We start from the raw sequence: 17,621 nt of genomic DNA on the forward strand, positions 1-17,621 counted from the left end.
TAGTGGAATCTTAAAAAAAAAAAAAAAATATATATATATATATATATATATATATATATATATATATATATATATATATATATATATATATATATATATATATATATTAGTTTTTTTGTTTTTTTTTTAATTAAGTACAAAGCATCGATAGTAGTTAATCATAATCCATTAAAAACATTGAAAATAGCTGCGTCTTCCTTAAAATATATATATTTATGTATAAAGTGGCGATTGTAAAAAAAAAATCTCCCCTAGAATATTGAAAAATGAATGAATCTGAGAGTTTGTATTATAATAGAAATAAATATAACTAAAATTTTTAATGCATGTGTCGACATTTTTTTTTCTATTATTCCTTATTCCAAAAAGTTTTTACAAAAGCACAATCACAAAAAAAAGTTGTTCAATCGACTTCGCTCCACCTTGGTGATGATAACTGAGCTTGAAACATCATCCCGTCGTCATCCCTGCCCCTGCGCGCACCCCGCCCATCTCCGTTCCACTTCAGCAGCGCTTCCTTCTCATTCAGCAAACGCACTGTCCTGTGGCGAGAGAGGGGTCCTTTCCACCCTGCTGCCAGACAAAAGAAGACTGGAAAAGGATCAAATCTTCTAAGCACTTCTGAAAGGACAGACGGAACCCTGGATTGCAATGCTATAGTTTTATTTGGAAGTCTACATTGCGCATTTATATGCTTATTTATAGGACATTTCAAGAACAAGGGACACGGGACGTCTTCTTTTAATAGCCATTGTCAGTGTGTCATGTGGAGAACGGGGTCACACTGGAGGGCGATGACCTGTTTTTCACCTGTCGTTCTTCTCCGGATGGACCCGTGTACATCTGAACAGATTTTCTTGCGAGAAGACTCTCTCTAAACAATCCTCATATAGCGCGCTCAGATGCTCACCTGGGTGCAATTTTTGAAACGATCGGCCGAATCCGGCGCAAAGAGCTCACTGTCCTGGGTGATAGTAGCGCTGGAGCGATGCAATCCATCCTGTCCTCGGCTGTCGTGCTGTAAGTTTAACTTGATGTAAGATCATTTATTCTGTATGAGGTGTGAAGGCTTCTTGAAGTGCGTCTCCTTTTACCGATGATGACAGACGAGCATGTTTCCACCTTTATGTCCACCCTGGACATTTGTTGTGTTTCCCATCTCTGGGTCAGACGATAGCCCGAGCAGATGCTGTGTTCTCACAATAACACATCCCACCCAGTCAGTCTGTCTGTGTTTAAATGGGACCCTCCTCTGATAACAGCAACATGCAAAGTATTGATGAGACTTTCAGTGTTTGAATTGTTATCCTTCATACTGCTGTTTCCAGAAGCTTGGTTAGATTTTGCCTCAATGTTGTATAGAGGTCTTGTACAGAAAAGAAAAAAACTAGATTGACATGTTAATTTTACTGAATGCAAATGCCATACAATCACATATGTGTCTTTTCTGTTTCTCCCTGGCCAGATGCTTCCAGGCCGTTTTACTGCTATACAGCCCATTACAGGTACTTGCAGTCTGCACATATGTTGCCATTAATACATGTACATCAATAAATAGCTTATAAATCAATAAGAGTCCTTGGTGTCTGACTGACTCCTATTTGTGTATTTGTACAGGTATTAGCAGTGGAAAATGTTAACTTTGGAGTTCACGTGGAGAATCAGACTGGGGTTCGGGACGGTCTGAGCCGGAAGCAACACAGAGTTTACCAACTATACAGCCGGACCAGCGGAAAACATGTCCAGGTCTTCGGCAAGAAAATCACTGCCATGGGAGAGGATGGAGACAAATATGGTAAGGATAAGTTTGAATGTGTACCTACAAATTAATGTCATGGAAGACAGAGGTTAACTTTAATTTGAATTACTGCCTGATTAACTAATTATAAGATAACTGAACAATAGCAATACAATAATAAAGAGAGTAAGTCTGACAATCCATATGAATGATCAGCTGTGCCTTAAAGGGATAGTTCACCCAAAAATGAAAATTCTCTTATCATTAACTCACCCTCATGCCATCCCAGATGTGTATGACTTTCTTTCTTTTGCAAATCACAAAGATTTGTAGAATAATATTTCAGCTCTGTAGGTCCATACAATGCATGTGAATGGTGTCCAGAGCTCTGAAGGTCCAAATATCACATAAAGGCAGCATAAAAGTAATCCATATGATTCCAGTGGTTAAATCCTTGTCTTCAGAAGCGATATGAGAGGTGTTGTTGAGAAACAGATCAATATTTATGTCCTTTTTTACTATAAATCTCCTGTTGTTACCATCCCGACCAGTAGGTGGTTATATGCACAAAAAATGTCAATTGTCAAAAAAACTAAAGAAGAAGAATGTGGAAGCGAAAGTGGAGATTTATAGTAAAAAAGGATTTAAAGGGGTCATGAAATGCCTTTTTATTATTTTAATATGTTCCTTAAGGTTCACTTAAAATATTAGTAAACACTTTTGCACAAAAAAGTCATATATTTGTAAAACATGATCATTTTTGTTTTGGTGCTGCTTCTCCTTTAAGACTTGACAGTAAACGCCCACTGTTATGATTGGCTCTCTGCTTTTGACTGACCAGCTCTCTCTTTGCCATCTCACTGCTCAACGTTATTGGGTGGGGCTATGGAGGTGATAAGGTAAAGTAGGTGTTGAAGTGTTGTTGTGGAGGTAATCAGATGCAAATGTCTACAGTGTGATATCACAATATGAAGGAAGTTTTGGCAGCTTTGTTTCAACAATTGCTCTTTTTGCAGTGTTGAGAAAGTTTTAAGTTCTGAAACTTACAGTATGTTTTTATCTTCTAGCTTCTTCTGTTTGTATAGTACAATGAACTCTTACATGTGAAAAGATCAAGGAAATTGTAACTCTTCATGTCATGGTCTCTTTAAATATTGATTTATTTCTCACACACACCTATCAGTTCACAACTAAAGACATGGATTTAACCACTAGAGTCATATTGCTTTTATACTTTTGGAGGTTCAACGTTCTGGTCAACATTCACTTGCATTTTATGGCCTACAGAGCTGAGATATTTTTCAAAATATATGTGTTTGTGAAGAAAGAATGTCATACACATCTTGGATGACCTGAGGGTGAGTAAATGATGAGAGACTTTTCATTTTTGGGTGAACTATCCCTTTAATGCTACTTTCTTAGGGTGAATCGCTTGTGTTGTAGCATTCTCCACTTGTAAGTTACTTTGGATAAAAGTGGCTGCTAAATTAATACAGGTAAATGTAGATTAGAAAATGAGCAAGCAAAAGAGATAGAAAGCTCTGTTCTATTTTAATAACAGTGTACTGTTTTCTTTTGTTAAAAATTGAAGGACTGTTGCATATTGAGTTTCCAACCGTAGTTGCCTCGGACAGCTTAAATTCTACAGTATGACAGTGCAGGTAACTGTTTCATGTACAGCCCGTTTATATTTCTGTCTCTGTGTGTGTGTGTGTGTTTCTTCACAAGCCCAGCTTGTGGTGGAGGCAGACACCTTTGGGAGTCAAGTGAGAATACGAGGAAAAGAGTCAAATTACTACCTGTGCATGAATCGTAAGGGAAAGCTTGTGGGAAAGGTGAGTTACTGCACTCTAAAGTGGCATTAACACTGACAGATGTTTGCAGTGCTAAATCAACCAGAAATCTGCCATTTTCAAAGAGAGTTGCTGATTCGAGAAGACATAAGCAGCAACGACAGTTGCTGATGTGATAAAGCTGAGCAGAGTTTCATTTTAGGCAAAGCAGTGAGCTTATGTGGTAGCTACTGATAAAAGTAAAGATGAAAAGTTCATGATCTGCTTCCTCATGCATTTGAGTCTAAACTCCTACTAGAAAACAACAGCACAGCCACTTGGTGACTTTCATGATTAAAACACTGTCAGTGTGAATGCCTCATAATTGTGAGCACCATGCTTGTTTAGCACATGCATCTCTGTTGAGCTGTTGTTGAAATAGCATCTCTCAACAATTGGCAAATAATGAGCTTATTTTACAATGATTCCCGTGGGATCAAAACTCAATGGGATACGAGGCGCGGTGTGAGCTCGAGGTGAAAGTGCGAGCGCGAGGCGATCGTCTGTGTTCCGCGACTGCTACCTGGTCCTTGAATAACGTGTAATGTGCGAGTAAGGGCAGCCGGTGGAGTTTCTGGTGGACACCTAGGGAGTTGGTGCCCTACGCAGACTGTGTAATATGCGTATAGGGAGCGGCGGTACTGGTGATGTTTCTGGAGCCAATTATACATAATAAATGTACTTCATTTATATGAAAATACAGTGGGGTTCAAAAGTCCACATTGAAAATTTGTGCCTTATTGAATTAAGCACCTTAAGTGTAATTTTTCCTTAAGATTAACCTAAAGTTTCCTTTAAACTTAAGGTTGTTGAAGAAAATAACTCTTAAGTGTTACTTATATTTCTATAGGTGAAACGTCATAATTCCTTACACTTTTCCCTTAAGTATACTTTAAAGGAATATTTCACTCAAAAATGAAAATTCTCACATCATTTACTCACCCTCATGCTATCCCAGATGTGTATGACTTTCTTTCTTCTGCTGAAAACAAACAAAGATTTTTAGAAGAATATTTCCGCTCTCTAGGTCCTCACAATGCAAATGAATGGGTACCAACATTTTGAAGCTCCAAAATGCACACAGAGGCAGCATAAAAGTAATCTATAACTCTCCAGTTGTTAAATCCATATCTTCAGAAGCAATATGATAGGTGTGGGTGAGAAACAGATCAATATTTAAGTCCTTTTTTACTATAAATCTCCACTTTCACTTTCACATTCTTCTTTTGTTTTTGGTGATTTGCATTCTTTGTGAATATTGCCATCTACTAAAATATTGATCTGTTTCTCACCCACACCTATCATATCGCTTCTGAAGATATGGATTTATCAACTGGAGAGTTATGGATTATGTTTATGCTGCTTCTATGTGCATTTTGGAGCTTCAAAATTTGGTACCCATTCACTTGCATTGTGAGGACCTACAGAGCTGAAATATTCTTATAGAAATCTTTGTTTGTGTTCAGCAGAAGAAAGAAAGTCATATCACATCTGGTATGGCATGAGGGTGAGAAAATTATGAGAAAATGTTCATTTTTGGGTGAACTATCCCTTTAAGGTTCAAAAATTCACCTTAAGTGTAGGCAAAGAAAAAGAAATGGCTGCGTTTATAGAAGTACTTGAAGAGGACAGTGTGCCAAGGCTAATTTTTTGTGATAGGGAGAACCATTTGTATCATCTTAGCAATGAAATGTTAGTACAGAAGTATAGATTTGACCATTGCACAATATGGGAAATCACTAACAAGCTGAAGGGCGATCTTGGCCATGTTACGCAGCGCAACCACTCACTACAAGTAGAATTACAAATGCTGATTGCAATGCCTTTTTTGGCAACCGGGAGTTTCCAATCAGTAATGGGAGATGTTTGCCACATTCATTAGTCATTCGTGAGCAGAGTTGTCCACAGGGTTGCTTTCAAAATATAATTCAAACCTGTAAATAAAACAAATAAACATCATGAGTGACAATGAATAAGAAACATTTAAGATTTTGCACCATTTCTAGGCCACTAGAAATAAGCGCCTGGGTCAGTTGTAGTAACTCAAATAAGCCAAATTTATGACATTAACCATGTGAACTACTTTGTACAAAAGGTCAGATTTCCTTGCTTCCATTGAAGCAAACAAGATGCTCTTTAGAATATTGTCAAATCATGCTGGGTTAACATAGATTATCAGGATTTGCACAAACTTGTGGAGTCCATGTTAGCTCAAGTGCATGTTGTCATTACAGCAAAAGGGAGACAAACCAAATACTAAGAAATTCCTGTGAATTCAACATCGAAAATATAATTTGTAATGGAATATATGTATGTATATATATATATATATATATATATATATATATATATATATATATATATAGTACATTCTGTTATACATTATATCTTCTATTATACATTTTTTATTTAATATATACTGTATATATACACATGTATATCAGACTTTTGAACCTCACTGTATGTACATGTTTTTTTTCCATTTTCAGAAAGCCAGCAGTGTAAATGGAGGCTGTGTTTTTGTTGAGATAATGCTTGAGAATAACTACACCGCTTGGATGTCAGCACGCTACTTGGGCTGGTACGTAGGCTTCACCAAAAGAGGCCGACCGCGCAAGGGCTCCAACACGTTACCCAACCAGCGAGATGTGCATTTCATGAAACGCTTCCCTCCAGGGGAGCAGCCAGACCTCCAGCCCTGCAGCTTTACCACAGTCAGCAAGAGGAGGAAAAGAGTCCAGCAGACCTTCACGTCTCCACAACCACTCCCATAATACAACATACGACACTGTGTTTTAACAAGCACTGATGGGAGAATGACTCTTGGAGCTTGTTTGCAAAGACCATTTCATCAAAAGGACAGAGAAACAGACACAATATCCTTTAAAATGTGATTAGGTTAGACGTAGGACCGACCTCCCAGTGGAAGTCACAGTCAAAGGATGAGGTTGCTTAAACACTGTGTAATCATGCAAACATAACCAAAGACTCCTGGGCAAGTGTCCAGTTACTAAACCCTGACAAGTATGGGACCAAGCACTTCACGCCAAAGAATTCCTCTCTAATGTCCAGTGCCACAGACGCACCATTAAAATAAGTGACTGAGAAATTAAGTCAAGTGCTCTTCTTATATGAACTGCAGCATGGATGCAATCCATAGGCAGCAAAGCATGGAAGACTGGCAAGTTCAAATTCAATACACATCAGCTGAGACCTGTGGACTTGGATGTTCATGACAAAAACAGTGATTAATGGGATAGTTCACCCAAAAATTGTAATTCTCTTATCATTTACTCACCCTCATGCCATCCTAGATGTGTATGACTTTCTTTGCAGAACACAAATGAAGATCTTTAGAAAAATATCTCAGCTCTGTAGGTCCATACAATGCAAGTGAATGGTGGACAGACATTTGTAGTTCCAAAAAATACTCCATATGACCCCAGCATTCAAATCCATATCTTCAGAAGAAATATCTAAATCTCCACTTTAACTAAACAGGCACCACATGTGACTTTCAGATGTAAAAGTGAAAGTGGATATTTAGAGTAAAAAAAAGGACTTAAAGTTTGATGTTTCTCACCCACACCTATTATATCACTTCTGAAGATATGGATAAAAAAAAAAAAAAAAAAAAAAAATTATATGTTTAAGATATGTATTACTTCTGTTTCCTTTATGTGATTTTTGGAGCTACAAAGGTCTGATCACCATTCACTTGCATTATATGGACCAACAGAGCGGAGATATTCTTCTAGAAATCTTTGTTTTTGTTCTATTAAAGAAAGAAAGTCATACACATCTGGGATGGCATGAGTGTGAGTAAATGATGAGAGAATTAAATTTTTTTGGTGAACTATCCCTTTAAAAGGACCTGGGATACTTTTAAAGGGATAGTTCACCCAATAATGAAAATTGTCATCATTTAAATGTTCGGCATGCCACTCTTACCATTCACTTCCTTTACAACCTTTTGCCGTAAAATGAAAGTGAATGGTGACTGAGGCTGTCATTCTGCCTTACAACTCCTTTTGTGTTCCACTGAAGAAAGTCTTGTATTGGAGCAACATGAGGGTGAGTAAATGATGGCAGAATTTTCATTTTTCGGTGAACTGTTTCTTTATTATAGGCATTGGGCCTAAGAGAACCATGATATTGTAACTAAGAACCAGAATGTATTTGTGAAGAGACTTGTAGTGGACTTTACTCATGTCAGAGAGTTTACTGACGTGGCGGCTCATGATTGGTCACTTGCCCAGTCAGTCGATTTTAATTCTGTTTCGCAGCACAACAGTGGAAAAAGAAACTGTAACCGTGCCAATGAGCCCGGATCAGTATGGAATGGCACAGTTCTGCAACAAGAACCATTTGGCTCGATGATGGAAAAGCACCTTATGAATTGGCCTGCAAAGTATCTGTGCCCACAGAATTCTGCAGAAAGCTCAGCAGATTCTGAGAATTCAAACTCCTGCCATTCACAAAGTTGTACTCATCCGCTGAAATGAAATATTTTGGTTCTAGTGCTTTCACTATCAAATTAGTATGGAAGCCCATTTCCGCCATATGGGGAAAAAAAATGTGCTTTTGTAAGTCGTATTTATGAGATAAAAAGTCATAATTATGAGAAACTAAGTCATATTTAAGAGATAAAGATTCAAAATCTAATTTATGGCAAAAAAGGCATAATTATGAGATAAAGTCGAATTTATGAGATAAGGTCGAAATTATGAGATGGTAAAACAAAATTATGGAATTAAAAGTTGTATTTATGAAATAGTCATAAATTTGAGATAAGAAAGTAAAAATTGTGAGATAGTAAGTCATAATAATGAGATTAAAAAGTCAAAATTATGATATAGTAAATCAAAATAATGAGATGAAAAGTCATAATTATGAGATAAAGACAATTACAAGATAAAAGTCATAATTATGAGCTACAAACTCATACTGATCTAATGTTTTCCCATTGCATAGAATCATAGTGGCCTAGTAAACTAAGAACACATTGAGAGGTATATCAAACATGGTTTGAATTATTATGAAATACTTGCCTTATTAGCAGAATAGCATGCAATTGTATAGAGTAAACACACCATTGAAAGGATTTTAAGCAAGAAGCTTTGGCGCAGAAAGAACAAAATGGACGTGACAGAGGTGGTCTCTTTCATTCATGCAGTAGAAATCTTGGTTGAACAGAACTGCATCTCATAATCATCACTTTAAATCTAATAATTATGACTTTTTACCAAATAAATATGACTATCTCAGAATTATAACTTATCAAATCACAATTTTTCATGTGACAGAAAAGGTCTTCCATAATATAAGTGCATAAAATGTAAAAAAGAAAGATGAAAAAAAAAAGTATTTGAAATCTGATCTGCACTGACGTTTGGGGCAATTTGAAAATGAAAGCTGGGAAAAAGCATATCCAGCACTGGTCACTGCATGGATTTATTTCCACTGTAGATAGTTACAGTGTACCAGAGTTATTACAACTGACCCAGGCGCTTCCAGCCCTGCAAGTAATGCATTGCAAAATGTTGCTTTTTGATAATAACTGTGTCCCAACCTGCCTGGGGCTGGTTAAATCTTGAGAGATGAAATATTTTGATACTATTCATGTTATTAAAATATTTATTTTGTGGATGTATCTATTTCTTTTTTACTGTTCCATGACACCTTCACTCATGCCTTTGAATGGCAAGACCCAGAAGGAATGAACTATATAAGATCTAAATCCTTCACACCATTCTTGCATAAAAAGAAAATGCAAACCATCTAATCTAATATACAGTATGACATTTATATTTTAGAACTAATCATTGATCATTAACAGCTAGTTAAAGGGACAGTTTACCCAAAAATTCACTTTTTTCTTTCCATACAAAGAAAGTGAATAGTGACTAATGCTTACATTCTGCATAACACCTTTTGTGTTTCACAGAAGGAAGACATGTGAGTTTAGAACAGCATGAAAGTGAGTAAATGATGACAGAATTTTCATTTTTTGTATGGTCTATTCCCATTAACCAAATAGGAGGATAGTTCTATACTGTACAGCAGCACTGAAGATCTACTCCCACGATTTCCTCATTTGATAATGAGTGTTTGGTCCATTCATATCATGAGACATCAAAGTTAAAGCAACAAGTAAATGTGAGAGTGCACTGCTGCATTCTTGATCCTCCTTTCTTTATAACATCTCCATCACTCTCACACATACACCCTTGTCTCACGAGTCGACACTGCCTGGTGTTAGCCTGCAATCATTCATACTAATGCCTTTGTTGGAATTCCATTCTGCATTTCACACAGAACTGAATTCAGCCCTGTGATTAAAGGGATAACCCCAAAATGAAAATCCTCTCATCATTTCCTCACCCTCATGCCATCCCAGTTGTGTATGACTTTCTTCAGCAGAACACATGAATACTTTTAGAAAAATATCTCAGCTTTGTAGGTCCATACAATGCAAGTGAATGGTGATCAGAGCTTTGTAGCTCCAAAAATCACATAAAGGAAACATAAAAGTAATCCATATGACTCCAGTGTTTAAATTCATATCTTAAGCAATATAAAATGTAGATTTAACCAATGGAGTATTTTGGATTACTTCTATGTTTACTTAGTGTGATTTTTGTAGCTACAAAGGTCTGATCACCATTCACTTGCATTGTATGAACCTACAGAGATATTCTACTAGAAAGCTTTGTTTGTGTGCTGCTGAAGAAAGAAAGTCATACACATCTGAGGTGGCATGAAGGTGAGTATATTTTTGGGTGAACTATCCCTTTAAGGAAACTAATAAAGTTCATATTTTATCACTGAAGACTAAAAAAAATTCTTCTGCTTTTCTACATATTTTGAATTGCTACAGCCATCCAGTAAAGTGTTGAAATGATTTTCCAAATTGGGCTCATATTGTGCCTGTTGCTATGGTGCCAATCAAAAGAAAAGCAGAAATGAAATAAGACTTCACCATTGGATGAAAAATAGTGCTGCCAATTTCCACATTTTCTGAGCAGGAGGTAAACTTAAATATTTGAACAGCAGCCCTGAGCTTTTGCAGCGGTGCTTGCGGAAGGGTTTGGCAGCCATTGTGGCAGGTTAATGAAATCTGGGCCTGTTGGAAAGCCTCTCTCACTCTCAAATGGGACAAATCATGCATAAAAATACACACACTAAAACACGATGTGCTTGTGCAAGCTTCTTAACACTCCTTCACAGTCAAGTACTTTATTCTTATTAATAATGCATTTTTTTCTTTAAAAAATCTTTTCAATATACAACACCATTTTAGACAAGACAATTCTGTTTACAACTAAATTCAGATCAGTTATGGGTCATTCAGAACCTAGACAAGCAGACAGTGAATGGGGAACGAGACAGACAGCGCTAAAATGGAGAAATGGCGGGACACATCAGGAGATAAGTCAAAAAACTACAATTATTCATACGATTTTACGAGAAAAGCAAAAGAGAAGTCAATTTCCCAACTTAAAAAAGGAAAAGCATAAAAAAACAACATAAGACAGAAACCGAGGTTTGACCAGCACACATTATGTCCCATCTCTCAATCATGCAGAACAGTTCTGAGGGAAGGAAAGCACTCAGGTCTTCTTAGACCTTGCCTTCTCCCTTTAGTTTTTCTTTTCTTCTTTACGTTAATAAAAATAAACAAACAAAAAGACAGATACAGAGTTCATGGGCCCAGGGGGCGGAGCCGGGGCAGCCGTCACTCTGTACGAGGGGGCGGGGCTCCACACCCACACGTTCTCTGCTTCATGGCATCGCTCTCTCCATCTTTTCTCCACCTCCTCCTCCGCAGAGAGGGAGAAAGACAACCCATTCTGTTTGTGTGTTGGGGACGGCCCTCAGAACGATAGAAGAGGGGGAGAAATCAAAAAGGACAGATGGAGAGAGGAGGGTGATGGGGAGGGGTAGTGGTGGCGTTCTTCGACCTTTGATCCTGGCACACTTCCACAGAGACTGGGTCAGCCGAACAGTCCCCACACACACTCACACACACTCCGCACGCCACCAGGGCTTCCCTGCCAAGAGATCACATGCATGCAACTTAGAGTTTGCACTTTGTTGTGCAAGCATTTGAAAACACAATTTTTCTTTACTGTCACCTTACGATTGCTTATCATGCTTTTTAAATGCACCGAGTTGAGTGTGTTACCTGCTATCTGGATATGTAGGTATACGTGCGGGACGGTGATCGTCCTTCTGTCTGTCCATTGGTTGACACATTCAGGAAATCCCAGATAAGGATAGTGTCATCATGGGAACTGCTGATGATCTGGAACTCGTCAAACTGGAGCCGGAACACTCGGCCAGAATGTTCCTACACGCAAACACGCATGAAAGGGCAGACTATTAGAGGTGAATTATGCCTTTCTACCAGGAATAATTAATAAAGGTAAAATTCATATGCACAATATTGCAATGATATACAGAATATTAAATACATACATACATACATACATAGGGATTTCATAAAATGTTTAACAAAGAGTTCTAAGCCATAAACCAAACAAATCAGCTTCGAGATGAATCACAACATTACAGACTTCGATTTGAATCAAAAAAGTATTTGAAAAATGTGACAAAAAGATGAAGGTACAAGCCTGTGTACTTAACATCTTTAATGAGGGAATGAACTACAATCCCCTGAAGCATTGCAAATGATGTGATCATAATAAAAGCGATGGAGAAAAAGAAATAAAACTATTGATTTAAAGTTGTTGATAAGTACAAAGTCAATATTTAAAACTATATTGCAGATATATACAAATATATAACAAGTTTTGAGAGTGTAGGGTGATAGTATTGGTTGTGTCACTCCCAGTGTTTGGAAGTAGAAGGGTCACTGCTGGGCTCGTTTGGCACGCTTGTTTGCCAAGATTCTACGATTGGTGGATTGTTTTCTTCAGGATCGTGGGTAGTGTAGTGTAGTTTTTCCACCAGGAATTTTACTATTAAACATGATTTTTTTTTATGAAGTTGAAATAACGCTAACTGCTGGCTTCAACAGAATATTATCGATTAACAACCATGGAGCTCACGGCAGGTTTGCTTTTAAAGGTTTAAATGACCAAGTCAAGTCAATTCCCTTATGGAAAAATATTAATTTATTTTTTACATCTAGTACCTGACTGTTGCACTCAGACCCTTTTCAAAAGGTTCTTTAACAAAATATTTAAACATAACATGCTAAAATAAAACATTTGCTGCCTTTAAGATAAAATGCCCCAGAAAATGCTAATATATATATTTTTTTTTTTGCTGAATGATGCTGACATTTACCACATAAAATTAAATACGGTCACATTTTATTACCAATTACTTTGATTTTTGAAAGTCTGCATGTTGAATTGCAAAATACTGCCAGCAAAATCTAAAATCATTAAATACAACTAAAATCATTATTTATGCCTGTAAAAGCTCCCCTCAAAGGGTTAGTTCACCCAAAAATGAAAATTCTCATCATTTACTCACCCTCATGATATCCCAAATGTGTATAACTTTTTCTTCATCAGAACGCATTTGAAGAAACTTAGAAAAATATCTTAGCTCAGTAGGTCCTTAAAATGCATGTGGATAGAGATCTGACTTTTGAAGCTCCAAAAAAAAAAAAAAAAAAAAAGTCATTGATATGACTCCAGCGGTTAAATGAATGTCTTCTAAACAGGGTTCGTACAGATGCTTCAATGTTAAATTCAAGGACTTTAAGCACATTTTTATTTGTTTTTAAGGACTATGATCGAGATGTCATTAAAACTAATTCTTTAATTAAATATTTTATTCACTTTAGTTAATTTATTTTTATAAAACACCACTTATTACAAGTACAACACATCTCAATGTGCATCTTTAACTACATACTCTCAGTAACATTTCTTGGTTCATTCATGATGAAATTGATGTGTTATTGTAGTGTGCTCCCTTAAAACGCACTTTGCTTTCCAACAAAAGTGAATAACTGTGTCCGTAAACAGTAGTCCATATGACTCATGTGCTGTGTTCCATGTTTTCTAAAGTCACAACAGATTTATGTGAGGAACTGACCCATTTGCAGTTTGGGTCACTCAAAAAATGTTAACTTTCCAACTTACAAAATATTGAAATTTCCCGTTCAGTTTCTGCCCATAAACGCTGAGGGTAAACATTTTGTAACATGTTGACATTATTTTTATTCATAAAGAACAACTTGGATGTTGTTCATTCTTTTATTAATTTTGTTTCACAAACGAAGCAAGTTAACACTAAATTAACACTAATGAGGGTTAAATGGGTTACAACACCAAATTGAGGGTTCAATGGGGTACAACACCAAAAAAATTGTGTGAAAATATTACAGTTAAAATGTGAAATAACATTTTAACATGCTGGGAAAAATCACTATATGCATATTTAAGCAGCCTCTGAAAAAATAAATAAAAATAAATAAAAGTTTTAACATTGAAAACACCAATGCCATGAAATTAAGGGACAAACATTCTTTTTATTCAAATTATTAATAATACTTTTGTTTGCTTTTTTGCACAATGTTTGGCCTTGCACTAATGCTTGTATTAAAAATAAGTACAAAATAAATACATAAATAACTTTAAATGTCATAAAAGTGGTGTACCAGATGAAGGATTTTTTTTTTTTTCAAATTTTTTTTTTCAGGCAATTGATTTCAAATATATTTTCTAAACAAAATTCAAAACAGAGTCAAGCCATTTCATATCATTAAAGGTTAGATTATAGAATGATACCTTTTATTTTATTTTTTCGCTATTTCATGACTAATAGAGTCAAGGGACATGCTTGTCAACATGTTTTGATATTGACCCAAATGTTGTCAGATATAACCTATTTTGAGACACAAAGCTGTCTTTACACCAGGGGGCGCTAGACGGCTAAACAAAACTGAATCCTCCATTGATCTGCATTCAAATCTCAGAACGTTTTACATATCTTCTAATTTTTTCACTTAATTTTTAATTAAAACTGATAGTTGCAAGAATTTATACTTGTTAAATCCGCCACAGCAGTATCTATAAAATACATATTTTAAAAATCCTCCAGTAACAATTGATTGTGATTGGCCCATTCTGAACAGCACTGTCAAAAGTAACAGGTGCCACTATGCGCTGCCAGCTTCAGCAGTGGTCTAGTGGTCTGTCGTCGTGTTTGTCCGAAAATAAATACATTTAATTTAAGTGATTTAAGCAACGTATTTTATGTTTTTCTATAATTCAAGCACTTTTTAAGCACCTCTTGGTAAAAACGGCTATTTTCAAAGGTTTTCCAGGACTTAAATTTGAAAAAGGCAAATTCAAGTACCTCAAGCACCTTATACGAACCCTGTCTGAAGTGACACAATCTCTTTTGGTGCGAAAAATATCAATATTTAAGTACTTTTTAACTGTAATCCATCGCTTCCTGTAAGCTTCATGAGAGGGTGGAGTTCACGTGGTCTCGTGTGACGTATTCGTGTTGGCATGTTACGGATATGATCTCATGTTCTTCTCTCAGCTAAGACACCCATGATAAGCACACAAAAGCACCATTGTGAGTAAAGAAACATATACAAATACAGATCTAAACCAAAACCAACGATGTACAGCGTTCCTCCTACTCAGATGTAAACAGCGCTGCTCTTCCGGGTGTGTCGCTCGTGCCTCAATTCTCACGTGTCTCACATGCCAACGCAATTACGTCACACGCGCATACCGCTGCTGACCAGATGCAATAATTTAGAATTAAAAAGTACTTAAATATTGATCTTTCACACCAAAAGGGATCATGTTGCTTTAGGCCACGTCCAAACTAACACATCTTTTTCTCTATGTTTTGGCCGTCCGTCCACATTGAGACGGCGTTTTTGTCAGCGAAAACTGAGCTTTTTGAAAACGCTCTCCCAAGTGGATACATTTGAAAAGGCAGCCTTTGCATTGTAGTGTGGACTGGGAAAACAGATATTTCTGAAAACGATACCGCATTTGTTGTCATGCGATGCAGTCATGTGATCCATTCAACCAAACAATGAAAATGGCACCCCGTGTTATAGCGGTGCTGTTGTGCCTGATATTCACTTTGATAGCGTAGTAGATAAATGTTACTTTGTACAACGTTCACATTGCATTCCTTCAAAGGTGACGGAACATTTACTTGAATTTGGTGTCCGGCGACGGAACACGAGAACAATAGCGTTTCAGACTGTACATGCAACGGAGATTTTTCGCATGCGCAGTGAGGGAATTTAAGCGTTTTCAAACATTTCAGTGTGGACGAGCAACTTATGGAAAACGCCTGAAAACGGCAGTGTGGACGGAGAGCTTCAAAAACGAAAACGTTGTTTTCCAATGTATCTGAATTAATGTAGACGAAGTCTTAGAAGACAATTTAACAGCTGGAGTTGTTTGGAAAGGATGATGTTTATGCTGACTGTCTGTGATTTTTAAAAAGTCAGATCACCATCCACTTGCATTTTAAGGACCTACTGAGCTAAGATATTTTTTTAAGATATGTGTTCTGCTGAAGAAAGTAAGTCATGCACGCCTGGGATAACATGAGGGTGAGGAAATAATGAGAGAATTTTCATTTTTGGGTGAACTAACACTTTAAAGAAGAAAGGGAGTGATCTGGCAATGGGTTGGGGGCAGGTTTGTTTGGGGAGGATAGAACTCACCACAAGCGTACGCAGACACAGAGTGCTGGCTGGGGCTCGCGGATCAAGTGCAGCTTGCAGGTCCCATACTTTAATTTTACTGCACACACACACAAATACAATCAAGACTCATTAGACAATACACACACACAAAACAAAAAAACAAAACAGAATATGACTGTCCAAAATACATCGGCTAAAATACCACTTTCTCTTCTGTTCTTTAGAGCTGCATTTCACACATAATCTACATATAATCTCTGATTCAATTGTGGGCTTTGTGGGATTAAATGCGACTGCTCCCTCGGTTGTGAGGGTATTGTGTACCACTCAAGTACCAGATTAATGACAAGAGCACAGGGAGTAGACAAATGTAACTCCGCAATTAAAGATGTGAGAATAAAGGGATTATGCACATTAAGGGCAGGAATAAACCAGCAGTAACCCGAACAAAAAAACCCTGCACAAATTTAATTCTAATCCCCAGACTACACATCATTTCGGATAGAAACACGAGTTTAAGAGAAGTTTGCTACTAGGTTTATTTGAAAATATGCATCTCAGTGACACGTAATAAGTCCCCAGTCTCCAAGTTGAAATATAATATTTCCAAATACATTTTTATTAAGAATTTAACAGGAACTTCCTGTCTGTAAACTGTCTCAGTCATTGAAAAATCCAAGCATTTTTTTCTGAATTTTTTTTTTTTTGTTTTTCAATAAACCTCCTTTTGACTAAGAATAAATCAGACTCAGACATACCCGTCATATGCTCCACTCACAATCCGCTTGTTATCAAAACGAATGCAACGAACAAGCTCCTCATGCCCTTCCAAAACCCGCAAACATGCTCCACACTCGATATCCCACAGCCTGTTGAGAGAGAGAATAACGTGGAATATTAGAGGGGAAAAAACCCAAGGTTTTGATGTCATATACAACAAATTAACCCAAGGCAAGGGGGAACCATTGTTTGACTTAAACATCTGTTGATTTTCAAACACCAAGTACTGTTTTTATTGTTTAATCTCACACACCTGATGGTGTTGTCCGAAGAGCCGCTGACCACGAGTCTGTCTCTGTACTGCAGGCAGGCGATACCTCGCTTATGACCGTTTAGTGTCCGAACAAACTCACAGGTGCTCGTACTCCACACCTGCAGAATACACGCACATAAAACACCCTCCACATTAGACAAATTCTACACGCAACATAAGATTAAACAAATCATTGAGCTACTCACACACACACGCACACAAAACCGACTTGTCGCGTGCCCATGTACTCAAACAGATTTTCTTTCCTTTGTTGCTATTGCTGATATGTCCATAGATATGTAACATGCTGTACTCATGTTCTTGTTGCCATTTTCATGAGCACAT

At 37.0% G+C, this 17,621-nt stretch overlaps 2 protein-coding genes across 3 annotated transcripts in view; one reads left to right on the top strand and one right to left on the bottom strand.

The window, feature by feature from the left end:
• Positions 1-549: 549 nt before the first annotated feature.
• LOC127433021 (fibroblast growth factor 18-like) lies at positions 550-9,212 on the top strand. The gene is made up of 5 exons (XM_051684632.1): positions 550-1,020; positions 1,466-1,505; positions 1,618-1,795; positions 3,467-3,573; positions 6,060-9,212. Exons 1-5 carry the CDS (start codon positions 989-991, stop codon positions 6,342-6,344), a joined length of 642 nt encoding a protein of 213 aa, XP_051540592.1. The 5' UTR covers positions 550-988; the 3' UTR covers positions 6,345-9,212.
• Positions 9,213-10,767: 1,555 nt separating this feature from the next.
• LOC127433015 (F-box and WD repeat domain-containing 11-B) overlaps positions 10,768-17,621 on the bottom strand; it is a 30,242-nt gene continuing 23,388 nt past the window's right edge. For both annotated transcript variants that reach the window (XM_051684619.1, XM_051684621.1), the window contains exons 9-13: positions 17,277-17,395; positions 17,002-17,112; positions 16,262-16,340; positions 11,759-11,923; positions 10,768-11,624 (exon numbers count right to left, since the gene is read on the bottom strand). In XM_051684619.1, coding sequence (XP_051540579.1) covers positions 11,762-11,923; positions 16,262-16,340; positions 17,002-17,112; positions 17,277-17,395 — 471 coding nt within the window. In that variant the 3' untranslated portion in view covers positions 10,768-11,624; positions 11,759-11,761. The remainder of the gene's footprint in view (positions 11,625-11,758; positions 11,924-16,261; positions 16,341-17,001; positions 17,113-17,276; positions 17,396-17,621) is intronic.

This window comes from Myxocyprinus asiaticus, chromosome 42 (assembly GCF_019703515.2).
Source record: "Myxocyprinus asiaticus isolate MX2 ecotype Aquarium Trade chromosome 42, UBuf_Myxa_2, whole genome shotgun sequence".
NCBI lineage: Eukaryota > Metazoa > Chordata > Actinopteri > Cypriniformes > Catostomidae > Myxocyprinus > Myxocyprinus asiaticus.

Excerpts from the sequence above, each read along its gene's own strand:
- LOC127433021 (XM_051684632.1), top strand. The coding sequence starts at position 989 with ATGCAATCCATCCTGTCCTCGGCTGTCGTGCT. Across the intron at positions 1,506-1,617 it reads TGCTATACAGCCCATTACAG|GTATTAGCAGTGGAAAATGT; the intron begins GTACTTGCAGTC and ends GTATTTGTACAG. Across the intron at positions 3,574-6,059 it reads AGGGAAAGCTTGTGGGAAAG|AAAGCCAGCAGTGTAAATGG; the intron begins GTGAGTTACTGC and ends TTCCATTTTCAG.